The 19,193-nt window shown below is 46.6% G+C and overlaps 1 protein-coding gene across 1 annotated transcript in view; it reads left to right on the top strand.

Annotated features, from left to right (window-relative positions):
- HNRNPA2B1 (heterogeneous nuclear ribonucleoprotein A2/B1) overlaps positions 1-19,193 on the top strand; it is a 174,505-nt gene that overhangs the window by 96,802 nt on the left and 58,510 nt on the right. Inside the window, exon 9 of the mRNA XM_078663462.1 lies at positions 13,260-13,385. Within this exon, the coding sequence (XP_078519588.1) occupies positions 13,260-13,385 (126 nt within the window). The remainder of the gene's footprint in view (positions 1-13,259; positions 13,386-19,193) is intronic.

Below are 19,193 nucleotides of genomic sequence, written 5' to 3'. Positions count from 1 at the left end.
TCCTAAAGAAGATCAGCAAGATTTTCGAGAAATCTTACAAGGAGGTCTTGTCGCTAACCAAGTTATTAGCGCCTCAGCGGATGCGGTTGATTTAGCTGCTCACGGATACGCTCATGGGATCTGTTCAAGGCGTGGCTGCAATTAACTGGCCTTAAACCTGAAGTGCAGCGAAAATTTACTAACTTACCATTTAATGGATCTTCTCTCTCTTTGGTCCTCATGCAGACGAAGAGATGACAAAAATGAAAGCGGAACTGGACACGTTAAATAGGTAGATCTGGAGAAAAAAGACTTTCGTAAGCGTTTTCGCTCCAATGAGAAACGCCAGTTCCAACAAAAAGGTCAATCGAACCAGTGGTCGTCGCAGGGTCAACAACAGCAAAGGTCTCATTTCCAACAAAGACGACCAAGGAAGGGAGGAGGCAACAATAAATGGGAAACCACCATTACGATGCGGTCATAACTCCGCAGTACCATTACAACGCGGACTTTACAACGCAAGTCGTTACCATGACTTGCGCTGGAGGGCGCTCTAGACTAAGGAATATTGTGATTTACTATTCCAACACCTTCCCTACTGTACGTAGGCTGGAGTTGAAATAGTAAATCATACTATTCCGAAGTCCAGCACCCTACAGCGCAATTCGTGGTAACAACTTGCGTTGTAAAAGCTGCGTTGTGATGGTACTGCTGTGTTATGTACCGCGTTGTACCATCATACATCCCAATAAACAACAGGCCCCTAACTCAAAATCGCCAGCGAGACAACGAGGAGATACTTCCTCAAAGTGTTGTCCACTTCGGTAGGAGGAAGTATCGCTGGTTTTCTGGAGGAGTGGCACAATATAACAAGCTACAAATGGGTGTTGAATATTGTCGAAAATGGATATCTACCACGTTTCAAGACCCCCACCTCCTTCAATTCCTCCGAGTGAACTCAGTTCGTGTCATCCCATCCTGCAAAAGGAGGTACACAGCTTTCTGTTAAAAGAAGCCATAGAACGTGTCCCAGTTCATCAGAGACGCCAGGGGATATACTCCCGCTATTTCCTGGTCGAGTAAAAAGGTCCTTCTGTGGAGTACAGGCCTATTCTGGATCTTCCCATCTTAAACAGATACATACGAAAAGAAAAGTTCCGGATGCTGGCTCTGTGGTAAATAAATAAATAATACCCTATTTTTGAATGCATGAATGAATAACAGATAGCTCAATAAATAAGAGTCAAGATTCGAGGTAGTGGGAGTTATGCAGGTTTAATACAGCATAAAGGACAGGAACAGGACAACCTGCACAGGAACAGAATGGCAAGGGCCCGGCAGGATGGCAAGGCCCGGCAGCTGCCGGGGGCAGAATCTGGAATGGCTAGCTCTAACTTTTTAATAATAATACATGAGCATATATACATAACGCAAACACATAGCATTACATTGCAATAGGCGTAGCAGTGGGTGGAGCAGAAGGCGTGACGCGTAGCAGTCGCGATAGATAAGGGTGAAAAGAGGGTGTAACAGGGCGTATACATAGACATGTGATGCAAACGTAACAGAATATGTCATGAATGGGGCGGAAACCATGGAGGGGGCTACCTAAGGAGCCGGGACCTCTAACCTGGTGGTGCGCGCAAACTGGCAATGACGTATTACTAGGAGAAACTGGGGGCTATGAACTCTGTGCTAGGAGCAGAGACTGAAGTCTGGAGGGTCGGAGCGACATGTACCTAAACCCTATCTAGTATCTGATGTTTAGGGAACATGTTGATATAAACTAGAAGTCAAGAGGGGAAAGGCTAACAGACTCTAAGACTGGAGCATACATTATTCTACATGTAGTGCGTGATGAAGAATATTAAATGACCATTAAATACAGTATTTCTCTAACATGGAGCCCTAAAGGCTAGACAATGACGGAAACTATTGATGCGATTCAGTAGCTTTAGGAATGCAGAGAAGGAGGGCTGAACTGATAACTGGAATCTTGGCGGGCTCAGGAGCAGAGCAAGGCTGAACCAGGCACTGCGAGGCAGGAAGTAAGTGAAGGGTCGAGGATACAGGTGGGGGCCATATCGCTCCTCAGCGAGGGTTTCAGGAGACAGGAGCTGAATCTGGTGTCCGGGCCCTTTTGAGGCCTAGAAACGGGAACTTTCAATGCATTAACGTGCACACTGAGAAACGTGGCAACATAACTTTACATAGGCCCAATACTCTTATTATTCACGAGAACTGGAAACTGGCATACTAGAGGTGGACACAACTGTAATTGCGTCTTTAATCGAACATGGGGAATAACATATGCATATTAATCATGCACACATAACATATGATGGAGCACGCGTAGGGACACAGAACATGGCAAAATTTACTTTTCCACAGCTCTACACCAGATCTTCCCCCATTTACATCAAGGAGACTGGATGTGCTCCATAGATTTGCAGGACGCTTATTTCCACATTCCAGTGTCCAGGAAGCATTGAAAGTTTCTCCATTTCAAAGTTGCTCGGCATCATTATCAGTTTCGAGCTCTACCATTCGAACTCAAGTCCGCCCCAAGAACCTTTTCAAAGTGCATGGCAGTGGTGGCGGCTTTTCTGCGCAAACGAGGAATTTTCATTGACCCATACCTCGACGACTGGCTTCTGAAGAGTTCCACTCCATCTCTGCTTCAGTCGCATCTGTCTTAGTCTCCACATTCTGAACAAACTGAGTCTACTAGTCAATAACAAAAAATCGATTCTCAACCCCACTCAGAGCATTCACTACCTAGGATCGTCGCTGGACACCGTGGAAGGAAGCGTGTGTCCTTCGGAGGAGAGATTCGCATCTATCAAGAAGAAGTCTCAGGAGCTTCTACAGGCTCTCCGCCCTTCGGTCAGACAAGTGTCCTCTCTCCTGGGGTCCATGGCCTCGTGCATCTTCATTGTCTCCAATGCTCGATTGCACATGCGTCCCCTTCAGCAGGCTCTGGAGGACCAGTGGGCACAGGCTTCAGGGAAGTGGGAGGATCGGATTGCCCATCCCCAGTCGGCCAAGGACTCCATCAGGTGGTGGACAAAGATCGAATCTACTGCGGGGTGTTCCCTTTCACCAACAGACTCCAACGCAAACTATCGTGACAGACTCCTCACTGCAAGGCTGGGGTGCCCATATGGATCACCTCCAGGTGCAAGGTCAGTGGTCGGACACAGAGAAGGGTTACCATATCAACTTCCTGAAACTGAGGGCAGTCCAGCTACCTCTCAAATCCTTCTTCCCGTCTCTGAGATCCAACTCCCACTTAGTTCAGACAGACAACACCACGACAATGATTTACCTGAACAAGCAGGGAGGCACCAGGTCCAGAATTCTGTCCCAGGAGGCACAAGCAATTTGGAAGTGGTTACTGGCAAGACTTCTAACCTTTAAGGCAGTCCACGTGCTGGCGGTCCTAAATGTCCAGGCGGACTTCCTCAGCAGAGAGTTTGTAGAGGCACACGACTGGGTGCTCCACAACGACGTTGCTCAAGGCATGTTTCAACGCTGGGGCTTTCTAGACATATACTTTTTCACAGACGCAACAAACACCAAATGCCCCGTCTACGCATCCAGGTTTCCCCAACCAGGTTCAAGCCGGAATGCGCTGCTGATAAGCTGGTCCCAGAACTTGCTCTATGCCTTTCCCCCACTACCTCTCATTCCAGTGGTGATAACCAAATTTTACAAGACCAACTCCAGGATGATACTGATAGCTCCGGAGTGGCCGCGCCAGTGGTGGTACCCAGACCTTCTCCAACTCTCCGAAGTTCCACCCCAGAGGTTGCCTTGCCGTCTGGACCTGCTGTCCAAGAGCCAAGGGAGAGTATTCCATCCCAGCCTTCCTTCGCTAAGGCTGACCGCATGGCTCCTGAAGTCTTGCAACATGGGCACTTAGACTTACCAGATGACTGTATGAGCATCCTCAAGGAAGCTAAAAGGCCTTCTACTAGAGCTTCCTACGCTTTCAGATGGAAGCGTTTCTTCATCTGGTGTTTGAATAACGGACATGCCCCAGTTACAGGACAGGAACAGGTCATTCTACCATATCTGTTATATCTGGCTAAGTTATTTAATTTTCCTCCATCAAGGTACACTTAGCAGCCATCACGGCGTACAGAAAATCACCTACACAGGGTTCTTTCTTTAAGATGCCAGTGGTGAAGGATTTTTTAGAAGGATTAAAAAAGGTGTATCCACCAGTTTGAGCGCCTTCTCCTCCGTGGGAGCTCAATGTGGTCCTAACCAAGCTGATGGGAGCACCATTTTGAACCAATACACAAGTCTTCTTTGCAGCACTTATCTTGTAAAGTGGCCTTCTTGGTCGCAATTACCTCTGCTCGTAGAGTAAGCGAATTGCAAGCTCTGTGCTGTAAGGAACCCTACACAGTATTTCATGCAAATAGGGTGGTTCTTAGAACTCATCCTAGTTTTCTGCCAAAGGTGGTGTCAAAGTTCTCCAGTATATGGGGTGTCTTTCATAGATTCACATGCCTGAATCATTCCCCGTCGTCGGAGTGGGAGTCCCACGGTACATAAAATAGCAATAATATGCCATAATATCATAGTAAAAAACAGTAATTCCCAACCAGGAAGTAAGTAAGCCCAAGCTACAGGAGAAAACTTTCACACATGACTATCCTAGTCATTTTGTACAGACCAAACTACAGCCAATCAGGCGACAGCACCCACCAGAAGGTTCTCCCCAGAGGCTCAGGCTCTCAGATTTTCTACCGCACGTCGTGTGAAGGGAGTCTCCCTGAGCTCTGCTCAGTACTTCTCTATTTTCCTTCTGGAATCTAGTGTTTTGAAGATGTCTACCAATATATCTCTATTCAGGCCTTGTGACTCTTGTGGTAAGCTCCGGCTTTTTAAAGAAGATCCACACAAGAAGTGCATTTACTCCCTGTATCCTGAACATCAAGTGAAGGACTGCAAGATCTGTAGGACCTTCCCTCAGAAGACCCTCAGGGACAGAGAGGGCCGCCTGCTTTTGTGGCTACAAAAGTTCAAGGATTCGGATTATCCTGCTTCTGAGGTAGGCAGTATTGCCTCTGGGTCTACTTCAGCCTCTAGGAAGAGAGCTGCTGATGAGGTTTTAACTTCTCCTGGGGCTAAGGTTGCGTGGAAGCAACAACCTATTAAGGGGTCTGAGAGGCCTTCCACATCTAAGGCTACTCCCCCTGTTAAGGAGAAAAGTGGTTCATCTACGCCCTGAGAAAATCCACAAAGAAGTTACCTCAAGCATATTCTGAGAAGACTTTACCTCAGAAACAGACCCTGTCGCCGCCGCCGCCGACTCCTTCGTCGACTAAGATCTCCGTCGACGCTACGTCTACGTCAACTGTAACTTTTTCCTCTCCCAAGCCGGAGATGATTATGTCAACGGCGTCTTCATCGCCCACGATGGTCTGTTACTGTTAGACCTATCTCGTCGACGGCAGAGTCTTCATTTTCTGCCATCGTCGGCGACCGCTAAACTAAAGAAGATCCCGTCGACGACAACGTCGACGCTTGTTCTTCCGTCGACGAAGAAGCCACTGTCGACGGGATCGTCGACGACTACCACACCATCGACGAAGACGTCGACTAAGATACCATCGTCGACAAAGCCAACATCGTTGACTAAGACAACAGCGTCGACTAAGACAACATCGTGTACACCACCGGCGACGGAGCTGTATTATCGACGACGATAACTGTACTGTCGACGACGACCTCATTGTCGTCTACCGCCAAACCCAGGTCGACGAATCCTTTGGTAGAACCCCCGTCGACGCCACAGCTATCTTCTTGTACCACTTTGCAAGTGTGGTCGCCGTCTACGGCTTTTCTGTCGACGCCAAAACCGTCTTTACTTCAGAGACTTGGTTCATCCTTGGAACCTTTATCTCCTCTGCATATTTCACCGCAAAAAAATACCTCTACAGGTTCCAGACAAGCTACTTGATTCTGAGGACCGTGAGGAGGATACTGTTATTGAGGAAACATTTAGAACGGCGACAAGTCCTTCCAAATTGAATATAAATTATCAAGAGGACGACCAAGAAGATCCACATTCGCCTGAGCAAATCACATCAACTGTGACAAACGTCCCTTCAGCTCGGGTGCCAATAGCATTGCTCACCAACCTTCAATGCATGCTAGATGACTATTACAGGCGTTTTCCGCCATAAGAGTCAACAGGCTCTGTACCTCCTACACCTGTGGTTGACACGCCTTTGCCTGACCTCAGACCTCCAAGGTCTCCTCTACCTGCTTCGTCCAATCAGCCGGACGAGCAACGTTCTTCAGACTAAGAAGAAAGAGAAGGAGAAGTTGATAACGAGTCATTGATGTCGGAGTGGGATGATTACCAGGTTCAAACTCCTTCTCCTTCGCCACCGGCTACTTCAGTTTCACCTCCAGTGGACGTGGGTGGATTCCACCTTATAATGGAGCGGGCCACGAAATGCATCCACATTCATATGGAGCATACAAAACCGGAATGCTTCCTATATGATTTTAAAGACCAGCCAAGGAAGCAAGCGAAGTCTATACCTATTATAGATTTCATCTGGAAGTTGGGGATTAAAGTCATGTCTAACCCGGCTTGCATTCCTCCGGTCCTGCCAAGGATTGATAAGAAGTATAAGGCTCCGTAGAAGTCCCCTGCTTGCCTTATAGGACAACCAAAACTGGATTCAGTAATCGTTCAAGCTGCACAAAAGAGATCTAGGAACCTTTCATCTCCAATCGCGGCTCCACCTGATAGAGACGGTAGGCGCCTGGATGCCATTAGCAAGCGTATTTCAACGATGGCAGCTACCACGGTCCGAGCTGCTAACTCCTTGGCCATCCTGGGCAGATATGACCGGCAAATGTGGTCAGATGTGTCGCCATACGTAGACCAACTTACAAAACCTTCTAAGTCTGAAGCGCAAAAGATCCTGCAGGAAGGTGAAAGGATCTCGGCTGAGATTGATTCTGCTGTTGATGTGGGCTCAACTGGCTTCAGGCAATTGGCAGGTGCTGCTGTCCTGCGTAGGCAAGGTTGGCTACGCTCCTTCGTTCCGCCAAGAAGTGCAAACAAAGGTATTGGATATGCCTTATGACGGAGAGTTTCTGTTTGGTCCGCAAGTGGAAGAAGCCCTGCAGACAATTAAAAAGGATACAGAAACCGCAAAATCCTTGGGCACCCTGCAATTTCGTAATGCCGCCCTTTCGAGGAGCGAGAGGACGTGGAACGTTCTCTAACCGAGGCGGATATACACAACAGTCCTCTTACAGGCAGGGAAACAACACTATTAAATCCTTTGGTCAACGAAACAATAATTATTCCCAGAATAATAGGAGACTGGCCCACTGCGGAAAGGATAAACGACAATGAGCCTTATCACCTGCCACCGCTCCTGTCCCAGTCTCATGCAAAAATTGGAGGACAAATATCAAAATTCTACTCAAAATGGTCATCGATAACATCGGACAGGTGGATCCTGGACATTGTGGCCAAGGGCCATGCCCTCGAATTGGAACAGTTTCCTCCAAACGTTCCCCCACAGGGACCACCTCCAGCTCATCTAAAGGAGCTGTTTACCCAAATCAATTTGATGTTGAAGAAAGGAGCAATCGAAAAGGTATCTCAAACTCTGAGGGGAACAGGATTCTACTCCAGATTTTTTCGAATAAAGAAGAAGTCCGGAGAATAGCGTCCAATTCTGGATCTCCGCCCTCTAAACAAATATCTGAAGAAGCTAACGTTCAGAATGTTATCGCTACAGGAAATACTGCATCTCCTATCGGCTGGAGACTACATGGCCCCCTTGGATCTCCAAGATGTGTTTTTCCACATCCCCATCTTACCTCGACACAGAAAGTTCCTGCGATTCAGAGTGGCTGGCAGGGATTATCAATTCAAGGTCCTTCCCTTTGGACTGCGCTTGGCACCCAGAGTCTTTACAAAGGTCCTGGCTCCGGTAGCAGCACACCTCCGGCTGGAGGGAATACAAATATTTCCATATTTGGACATTTGCCTTATCAAGGCCAGTTCTTATGTAGACACAGACAACCATCTACAACAGTGTCAAGCTCATTCAATCTCTGGGCCTTTCCATCAACGTCAGCAAGTCCTAGTTGGTACCATCCTGAAGACGAATTTTCTTGGGAGCGACCCTAGACACCCAGCTGCTCCAAGCCTTCGTGTCGGACGAAAGACAAGTCAGAATACAGGACATGGCTCTAAATCTACTTTCAAAAAGTCCGTTTCAGTCCGACGGTTCAAATCCTTTCTGGGGATGGTATTGTCTTGCATCCCGTTGATACCGAATTGCCGTCTCAGAATGAGGCCTCGTCAAGAAGAACTCTGCTTACAATGGCTGCAGGTCTCTGGTTCATTCGAGGACCTCATCCAGATCACCCCTCGCTTGTGGGGTTCCCTTCTCTGGTGGATGCAAAGAAGGAATCTGCAACAGGGCTGCGCGTTCCTTCAGGACGCACCAAACTTTACGATCACCACGGACGCATCCCTCGAAGGCTGGGGAGCTAATCTTCAGGGACTGACAATCGCGGCAAGTGGAGCCCTCAGCAGAAACGTTGGCACATCAATCTGTTGGAGCTGAGAGCCATCTTCCTTTCCCTCAAATCATTTTGAGCAATCATTCAAGGAGCCACTGTATTGGTTCGCACGGACAATACAACAAGTATGCACTGTCAACAAACAGGGAGGGACAAGATCAGCTCTTTTGTCTCAGGAAGCCCAGGAGCAATACGACACAGAATCAATCTTCTGGCGGTTCATGTACCGGGAACAGAGAGCGTTCTTGCAGACACTCTCAGCAGGACAACAGTGTCCACTCACGAGTGGAAACTTCATCCGCAGAATGTGGATCGGATCTTTCGGCAGTTGGGTCATCCAGATCTGGACTTCTTTGCGACCAAGAAGAACAGCAAATGCCGGTTCTTTGCAAGTTGGCATCCCCACGAAGACTCTCGGGGGAATGCGTTTTCGATCAACTGGTCTCAAATATATGCCTACGCTTTTCCACCGATACCGTTAGCTCCCAGAGTCCTGCGGATGATGAAGAAAGAACCATGTCGGCTGATTCTTATTGCCCCCAGATGGCCTCGCCAATATTGGTTTACCGAGCTCCTTCTCCTATCGGAGTGCGAACCAATCCAGTTGCGTCCAACTCCGGACCTGGTCTCCATCCAGGACGGTCAGATTTACCATCCTGACCCGACATCTCTGAAGTTAGCGGCCTGGCGCCTGAATACCTTTAGTTCGCCCACCTAAACATTCCTGCAGATTGCAAGGAAGTACTAGCCAAAGCAAGAGCACCTGCTGCTATAAAGACGTACAGTCTCAAATGGAAACGTTTTTGTATCTGGTGTCGCTCAGCTGGAATTCATTCTCTTTTGGCTAAGCCAGAGCAAATCTTACCTTTTTTTCTTACATCTGGCAAAATCGGGATTGTCTCATGCAACCCTAAAGGTTTTCCTGGCAGCGATTTCAAGATACCGACAAGATGGGACCTCTTCTCTTTATTCTTCTAGAATTATACAATTCTTCAAAGGTCTTTTCAGAATGTTCCCTCCGGTACGTCGTCCACCACCATCGTGGCATCTTAATGTAGTGTTAGCGCAGCTCATGCGCCATCCTTTTGAGCCTATCCACAAAGCCGATTTGAAATTCCTTACGTGGAAGGACTCACTTTGGAGTGGAGAAGTGTGGCTCAATGGTTAGAGCGGCAGACCCTGATGCAGAGGTCTAGCCCGGGACCAGGGTTCAATTCCCCGCCTCGGCGGGTCTTGGGCTCAAAAATTCCACGGACCTGATAATTCTCGCCTCTGTGCCTATTCCAATCATGGAGTCCCACTCTGCAACTCTGGGCAATAGCTTGCTTAATCTCCACAACGGCCCCCACAACGCTAAGGATGCCTGGCCTCCACCTTGGGGGTGCCCAGGAGTGGACACCTCACAGGGAAAGCCAGGATGGGTTCCACAGCGGTATTCGTACAAGAGCCTTAAGACCCTTGCGGGTGAGTAGTGCGCTATACAAGTATCAATTTACTTTTATTGGCTTTGACTTCCTCTAGAAGAGTCGGTGATATCCAGGCTTTCACAGTTCATCATCCTTTCTTACAGTTTACAAATAACTCAGTGGTGTTCCGCACGAATCCGAAATTCATACCTAAGGTGCCTTCGGACTTCCACCTTAACGAGCCTGTCATCTTAAAGACATTCTTTCCTAACCCACAATCCCCTGCAGAAAGGGCATTGCATACACTGGACATTAGGAGATGTTTAAAGTTCTATTTGCAAAGAACTTGTATGTTAAGCAAATCTGATCAACTATTTATCTCCTATGGTGCGATTCGTAAAGGCCAAGCAGTATCTAAGCAAACAATTGCGAGATGGATCTCTGCAGCTATTGACTTTTGCCATACACAAGCAGGACGACCTTTGCAAGCAGCTCCTAGAGCGCACTCTACAAGGGCAGTGTCTTCCTCAACTGCTCTTTTCGCTGGAGTCCCTCTCCAGCACCTATGCAGAGCGGCGACCTGGGCCAGTCGGCATACTTTCACCAAACACTACTGTTTGGATGCACCCAGCGAGACCGATGCTTCAGTGGGTCAAGCACTTGTTATGCTTATTTTATTGTGCACATGCTCAAGTATTTGCATTTTATCATGCTTTTTAGTAATGTGATATTATATATATATATATATATATATATATATATATATATATATATATATATATATATATTTTCATGGTTCTGTGTATCTCATATTTACCAGCTTATGCTACAAAGAGCGTCTTCCAGACACGGATGTGTACTGCTATCTACTCTGATTCAGGCATGTAAATCTATGAAAGACACCCCTAATACTGGAGAAGAACAATAGTTACTTACCTGTAATCTGTGGTTCTCCAGCATTGGTGTCTTTCATAGATTCACATGCAACCCAGCCACCTCCCCTCAGAGGCTCTTAGGCTACATTGGTTTACCATCAATCCTTGCGAGAGTCTGAGAGCCTGAGCCTCTGGGGAGAACCTTCTGGTGGGTGCTGTCGCCTGATAGGCGGGTGCTGTCGCCTGATTGGCTGCAGTTTGGGCCATACAAAATGACTAGGATAGTCATGTGTGGAAGTTTTTTCTCCTGAGCATGGGCTACTTTACTTCCTGGTTGGGAATTACTGGTTTTTACTATGATATTATGGCATATTATTGCTATTTTATCTACCTTGGGACTCCCATTCCGACGATGGGGAATGATTCAGGCATGTGAATCTATGAAAGACACCAATACTGGAGAACCACAGATTACAGGTAAGTAACTATTGTTCTTCCACATCAATCAGGGGAATTACTTTACCCACTTTCTTTCACAATCCTTCTTAGCCCCCTGAAAGGGCCTTACATTCTTTAGACCTTAAGAGGGTGTTGAAGTTTTATTTGGATAAAACTAAAGATATTAGAAAGACGGACCGGTTATTTGTCAATTATGGTCCCATCAATACTGGATTAGTAGGCTCTAAGTGGTCCATCTCAAGATGGATAGTCTCCTGTATTTATCCAGTATTGGGGTATCTTTCATAGATTCACATGCCTGAATCACTCCCCGTCGCCGAGGCGGGAGTCCTACGGTATATAAAAAAGCAGTGCCAAAAGCAGATTACAGTAGTAGGCCCTATGAGAAAGGCCTGAGGCCTAGATTGTAGTAGCCTATCTACCTCATTATGCTAAAAAGACCAAAGTCTTTGTTCCAACCAATCAGCTCACAGCACCCTCTAGAACCCTCCCTGCAGAGCCAGTTCTCCTCCGATTTTCACCGCACATATTGGCCTATCAGTTAGCTAATAAAGCTCTTCAAGGGAGGCCTAAAGCGCATTCAACCAGAGGAAAAGCCTCAACTACTGCTCTCCTCAAACGTTCCCATAGCAGAAATTTGCAAGGCAGCCACATGGCGGTCTGTTCATACCTTTTCTCGCCATTACTGCTTAGATTCAGATACTCAGGCAGATGCTCAAGTAGGTAAAGCATCTCCGAGGAATCTGATTGGTTGATTCTTAGTACCTATTACTTCAAGATTGGTTTTACTACTAGTGCTACATTGCTAGTTCGCGAAGTGTGGGGTTTGGGCTTGCTATTCTATTCACTGCTTATGACTATTGATGAGTATGCCCTGGAAGAGAAGGATAAGTTACTTACCTGTAACCCTAGTTATCTTCCAGGGCTATACTCATCAAAGTCATAAGCACCTCGCCCGCCTCCCCGGTCTAGCAATGTTAGTACAGGTTTTAAGTGGTTTTTATACGCCTTTACAAAAAGAACTGACCTAACTGCCACCTGTGGTGCATGCTGGGAGCATAGGGCTCTCTGAGGTTCTTAAAGGCAAAGTGCCTAGATTCTTGTAAATCTTAAAGGGGAGGTGCCAGTTGTCTTTTCTGTCTCAGGACAGTAATTCCTATGCAGCCTATGGGCCAAACTGCCTTCAATTATTTGTGTTTTTTTCCTTGTTCTGGAAAATAAAGAGATTCTTGTCTGAAGCCATTTGGGTGTATGGTCTCTATTACAAGTTGTCTTAAGTAATTTATTACTTTACAAGTATTGCTGAGTTTTCTGGCTATTTGTCCCTTTTTTAGCTTGGGCTTTTATGGGGCTGCATAGTTACATATATGTTAGTGTTAATTACTTTGGGCTCCCATTCTGACAGGAAACCATTCAAGCATTTGAATCTGTATGGATTCAAGCATGTGTCACTGAAAGATGCCAGTGCTAGAAAGCAAGTTGCGTGCAAGTAAGGTGTTTTATTCTTTCCTATAGGAGGACTAGTATAACCGGTAGAAAGAACTTCCCTTTATTAGTCCGAGAGCCGGGATGGTGTGGTTTGCGGGGGAGGGAGGGGGGAGTAGCTGTAGACCTCAGGGTAATTTAAAGATTGCCAAATATGATAATGGTGCAGCGTGCCATGATCACTGGCATGTAATGTTTGCTTATTCTTTAAGATCTACATCACACCCATCATCCACTATATTCCATGTCTTTCAGCTTTAGTGATGTGTGTGGCGAAAGATGCTAGTTTGCTTTTGCTCCTACAAGCTAATGAACAATTAATTTGATTGCAAGATGACTCCGGGTTGTTAAAGCACAGTACAGTGTATTTTGACACATAGTGAAACAGTCTCTGTCTGTGCCCTATTTGCTAGTTATTTAATGCCTTGTAGCACACTTATGCTCCATGGATTACTATTTATATTCTTTGAAATAGGTAATTTTGGCGGTGGTGGTGGTAACTTCAATGACTTTGGAAACTACAATCCGCAGCAGTCAAATTATGGTCCAATGAAGGGTGGAAATTTTGGTGGAAGCAGGAACATGGGAGGACCATATGGAGGTATGCTGACATAAATCCTGTAGTGCAGTATGCCTGTCTTGTTTGTGATATCAGGATAGATTGCATGTCCCCTGAATTTTGCACTAGTTGGCAGCATGAAATTGACCATAATAATGTATCAAAGAATAAATTTCGCAAGATGCCATGTTTTATACAGTCCTCTAGTAGTTATCTTTTTAAGCAGCTTTTTACCAAGAGGTTTATATACTACACACTGATCTGGAAAATCAAAAAGTCTTTCACAGATCAAAAATCCGTTTTAGGATTAGTTAATAATATTCACCTTAGTCTAATAATTTTGCAGCATAAAGAAGTAATGCATCTAAGATCGTAAGAAAACAAAAATTGGAGCATCATCTAGTGTTTTGGCTCATTTCAATGTCTGCTTATATTTGATTTCTGACCATGGAGAGCTGTTCTGTTTCCGTACAGTCCTTTAAAGCAGTTCTCCATCGCTGAAGCTTCACAGGTAATCCTCAACACACAATAGCGTACTGCATCTTAGAGGCATCTTGGAACACTATGCCTGTGAATGTATTAAAATTGATCGTTAAGCATTGTCGCATATTAATGAATAGCCCTTAACAATTTAATATTCCGCTGCTCTCTGAGCTTCTGGAATATTTTAAATCCATATATCTAAGATGGTGAAAAGTTTTGCATTTTTAATGCAGAGAACGGCACTCCATAGCTTATCAAAGCTTGTTTTTCAATGTATTGTTTTTGGGTGGGTGTAGGGGAGAGGGGGAGTTTAAAAAAACACATCCTCACCCAAAAATACATTAAAACAGCTAACTCTCCAACTGCTTCCTAACTTTTAAAGAACCTTGTAAAAAAAAGCAGCTTCATAGACTGCACCTGTCAATTTAAGACTCAAAGCTTCCCTGTCCCAGAGTACTAGCACTGGCCGTTACCTCAAAGAATTAGCTCTTTTTGTGGCTCATGAGTGTTGGCTCTGAATACTGCATATTTTTTTAACCACTCTTTTTCCTGGAGATTTTGTTTTGGAGATCTGTTATATCGTTTTATTTTTTACTATAGTCATTGCATTAGCCTTCAGAAAAGCTTCCTTTGAATTATAAGGACATTCAAAGACAGAGACGGTATCGGATTTAAATGAAAACTGCATCGCCTCCCAGTAAGCATCTGCTTCTGCTGTGACCGTGTCCTCTGCCCTAAAGGCGTTTGCAGAGATATATCCTGGGTTAAAATCTCTGCTCGCCACCACTCAGAAAAAGAGAGTGGGCAAACTAAGGATAAAAACAAAGAGTCTTTTAAAGGCCCCCAATAACCTGTACAGGAGGGTGGACCCAGAGACAATAGACAAGACCAGGGTAAGACCTGGTACCCCAAGAAGGTATGGTGCTTTAATTGCAAAGCCAAAGGGCACCAAACTGGAGACCCTGTCTGTCGCAAAAAGGCTTCATCTAGTGCAACCCCAGTTAACACTGGGGTGGTGAGTCTCCCGATGGGATCATTGGTGTGCCCCGATCAGGTCAGAGAGCACACTGTGAAGCCACTTTAGATTCAGAGGATGGGGTGGATGTAGCTGCCTTGGCTGTCTGGCCCAGTAATCTGGAGGAGCACTGACAACAGCCTCCTATTAATGGTATTGGAGTGGGAGCTTTCAGAGATACATATGCAAGTGTCACCATAGTGACTGCAAAACTGGTATGTCCTGAACAGTACCTGACTGGATAAACCTATCCCATCACCAATGCTGATAATGTGACCTAGGCTCATTCCATGGCTGTGGTGTCCTTGGAGTGGGGAGGGGTTACTGGCCAAAAGAAGGTGGTTGTGCTCTCTGCAATTCTAGGGTGAAAAAGAGTAGTTGGAGTCTTGAGTGTCTCAACCCTCTAAGTGAAAATGTAGGAAGTCTGGGAAGCCAGCTACTGAACAGTCCTCTCTCCTCAGTGAGAAAACATGTCCGCCCCAGAGGGAACTGAGCCCCAGGAACTTGGGCCTCGCATTTCAAAGCTCCTAGGCTCAGGCGGACCCTCTAGTGAAGAGCTGTGCCAAGGACAGAGGACTTGTTATACTCTTAAAAGCCTGAGACCGCAAGATGCTGTACAGGGAAAAATAGATGCCAGTGGCTCTCAAAGGACCTGTTGGGAGGAGAGAGTCATGTACTCTGAGGCCAGAGACCCCAAACCTGGTGCTACTAGGAGAGTGGTAGTGCCTCAGCAGTCCACAGGGTTTTAAGGTTTTTACCCTCATTGGCCAGTGACATCCCCCTACCTGGGCATCTTGGCCAGAGCAAGACTTGGAGTAGGTTAGTCACCCACTTCTACTGACTGGCCAAACATGTCCCAGGAGGTGAAAGAGTTCTGTAACTCCTCTGTTAACTTTCAAGCCCATGGCAAACAGGTAACCACTTAAAGGCCCCCTTAATTCCACTTCCAGTGGTTGGGGGTCCCCTTGAAATGGTAGGGGTTGACGTTGGCCCCATGGAACCTCCAACAGCATCAGGTAACATATTCATACTGGGGGCAGTGGATTAAGCAACCAGGTACCCATAGGCTATTTCCCTTAGGACTGTCACTGCTTCTGCTGTTGCTTTGGCCCTCTTGAGTATTTTTTGTTTTAACTGGGTTGGTTTCCCTAAGGAGATGATGTCAAACAGACAGAGAACTGTATGACTCACTACCTTAAGACAATGTGGAATGAGTGTAGTGTGACTTACAAGTTCACTATCTTTTAACTTCTACAGATCAGTAGTTTAAAAAGAAATGGGGTTTAGTCACTTAGAACTTACAAGATATTGTGGACTGCGTGCTTTGTCTACGTTCAAGTATGGCTGAGTACATGGATAAAGCATCCAAAAACCCTGATGCCAGTCAAGAGCTTCAGAAGCATTATTATGACCAAAAGGCTGCACTGATGGAGTTCTAGTCAGGGAAGAGGGTATGGGTTTTGGAGCCTGTGGTACCTAGTACCCTCCAGGACCCTTGAGAGGAAAGGTGAGGTCACCTATCTGGTTAACGTAGGCACTTGCAAGAGCCCTCACAGGGCCATCCAGATCACCCGCCTGAATATTTTCGATGACAGGGCTGATCTGACCATGCCTATGGTTACTGATGAGGAAGCAGAGAGTGAACCTCTCCCGCCCTCCTCACCTACAGCCCAATAGATAGGTCAGTGGGTGGAGTTGTCTTTTCAGACACCCTCTCTGCCCAAAAGCAAGCAGACTACACGCAAGTCCTGGAGCAGTATGCCAAGCTCTTCTCCCTAACCGCTGGTCAGACAACCTGGTGTACCCGTGAAGTGGACACTGAGGACTATGCATCTGTCAAAAACAAAATATCGAGACAGACTTACCAAGTTAAGGAGAGCATCAGAGCTGAAGTTAGCAAGATGCTGGAACTGGAAGTCAATGAAACCTTCTGAGAGCTCCTGGGCCAGCCCAAGTGCGTTGTTCCCAAAACCTCAATCCAATGGTTGAAAACCAGAGCGGAGGTTTTGTGTGGACTATAGGGGCCTCAGTGCAGTGACCGAGACAGATGCTGATTAGTTAATTGACAGGATGTGGTACACCAAATTTCTCAGTACTTTTGATTTGACATCAGTGCGCTGGCAGGTTGGTCTGACTGCAGGAATAAAAGAGAAGGCTGCATTCTGGGCACCTGGTGGGCATCATCAGTTTAGTGTTATCCCCTTTGAGTTAACGGATGCCCATGCCACCTTCCAATGGTTAGTGAATAAAGTCCTTGCTGGGTTGGAGACTTTTAGTGCAGCATATCTTGGATGTTATTGCTGTCAATAGTTCTACTTGGCAGGATCTCCTGATCCACCTTGAGAAGGTCCTGCAAGCTACAGGTCTGTGAGAAAGTTGAGATATATATATATATATATATATATATATACACACACACCCCCCCCACCCCCCACCCCCACCCAAAATATACTGTTCTCAATATGAGAGGTCTCAGATGAGTACTTTGCAGAAAGGCAATAAACTTTGTAAACACAATAGGTACAGGTGTTGCAGTAGGCAACACCTTTCTACACACAATTTAGCATTGAGCTCAATGTTTTTTTTCTATATAAACACAATCGATTACTTGGCAGATTACTTTGATAGTTCCAGGACTGGGTCCTAGATGCAGTCCTGGGGTCTAAGCGGAAAACAATTTAGTAAAAAACGTTTTAGTTATTGCAGTGATTTTTCAGGAATATAAAGCTATTTTAAAAGTTCACACTTAAAAACTTAGCAGCAGTAATCTGGCAAGGTTATCCAATGGTAGAAAATTCAGGTTGCAGGTTAAGTACGATCTCGTTAATTTTGTAATCCAGTACTGGGCTCCTAGGTCCAGCACTGGGGTCTCAACTTTAAACAGGTAAGTAATTACGTTTCAGTATTTCGTATGATTTTTAAAGCATATTTCAAGTTTTCAAAAGTAGACACTTGGAAGAAATTTCATAGAAAAGCAGACAATGGATTCCTATAGAGAAAATACAGGTTACTAGTAAACCTGGTGAGGATTACTTTTGCGGTTCAGTACTGGGCTACAAGGTACAGTACTGGCTTCTCTCCTGATCACAGGGGAGTACTTCGGAATTCGCTTGATTTTATGTGAATATTTAAAGTTTCCAAAACTTCACACTTAAAAGATTTTTTGAGTCAAGCCAGTCACTGTTATCCAATGGCAGGTAAGTGAGTTACCGGTTTCCAGGTGAGTACTCGACTGGTGAAGTTAAGGGTCTGGGCATAGACTCAGGGGTGCCCCACGGTCAGGTAGGTACAGTTGGTTCACCCTCAGCGGCACAGGGGCGGCTGGGTGCAGAGGTAGTTAGGCCCAATGTTATCCAATGAGTGGCAGAGGGCCTCCGGTTGGTGGCTGCTGGCTAGCAGGCCACGCGGCTGTGGGAGCTAGGCTCCTGGTCACTTGCTCAGGGCAGATGGGGAAGTAGGATAGGGCACAGGTTGTGCTGCCAGGGGCACTCGGGCGGCTTGGTGCAAGGTGCCTTTGAGCCTTCGGGCGCTCAATGTTATTCAATGGGAAAGGTAAAAAGGTAACAAAGGCTGCAAACTCTGGGTACGGTGATTCTTCAGGTGCGACTACCACTTCAAGAGTTAAGTTGGGATCCTGGAGAAGAAGTAGGTACCCCAAAGGGAGGCACAGGGGGTCGCAGGGCGCCGGGGTGTCTTGGGGTATCGGGAAATCTTACCCATGGCTGGTCGCGGTTGGAGGGGTCCCCGGTTCTGAGGCTGCGGGCGTCGTCTGGTTCGTCGAAGAGGGTCTTTGGGCACCGGACTTCAGGTCCTTGTGGTCTGTGATCACTCGGGCCGGGCTCGGCGGGTGCAGAGTGGGCAGGTCTTGAGCATTCTGGCTGGCACCAGGGGTTGCTTGTTGAAGCAGAGCCTCTGCTTATGGGAGACCCAGTCTTTAAGAGGGTCAAGGCAGGCGGGTCCTCCGGGTGTCCCAAGGTTGCTGTCCGCAGGAGTCGCCGGCATTAAGCAGGAGCAGGTTCCAGGGTCGACAGGCCGGTAGAGCTGGGGCCAAGTCAGTGGGTGTCGTCATGTTAGCAGCTGCATGGCGGGTCTTCTTCTTGATCTTCTTTCTTCTTCTTTTCTTATCTGGATCTGAGGAAGAAAGGTTAAGGGTGCCCCTAAATACCAAATTTAGGGGCATTACAGGTAGGGCAAGGGCAGGGACCAAAAGGTCCCTGTCCTGGGGTGGGTACACCCCCTAGCCTGCTCTTCTGTGGGAGGGGGGCAAGAGCCTGGCTGTGATTGGGCAGGGCTCCCCATCTTCAAGATGGCCGGAGCCCTGGGTCGTGCTTCACCTCGCCTCTCCCACCTAT

Source organism: Lissotriton helveticus, chromosome 10, assembly GCF_964261635.1.
Source record: "Lissotriton helveticus chromosome 10, aLisHel1.1, whole genome shotgun sequence".
Taxonomy (NCBI): Eukaryota; Metazoa; Chordata; class Amphibia; order Caudata; family Salamandridae; genus Lissotriton; species Lissotriton helveticus.
The sequence above is the reverse complement of the archived record's forward strand: the minus strand, read 5'-3'. Positions and strand labels throughout refer to the sequence as shown.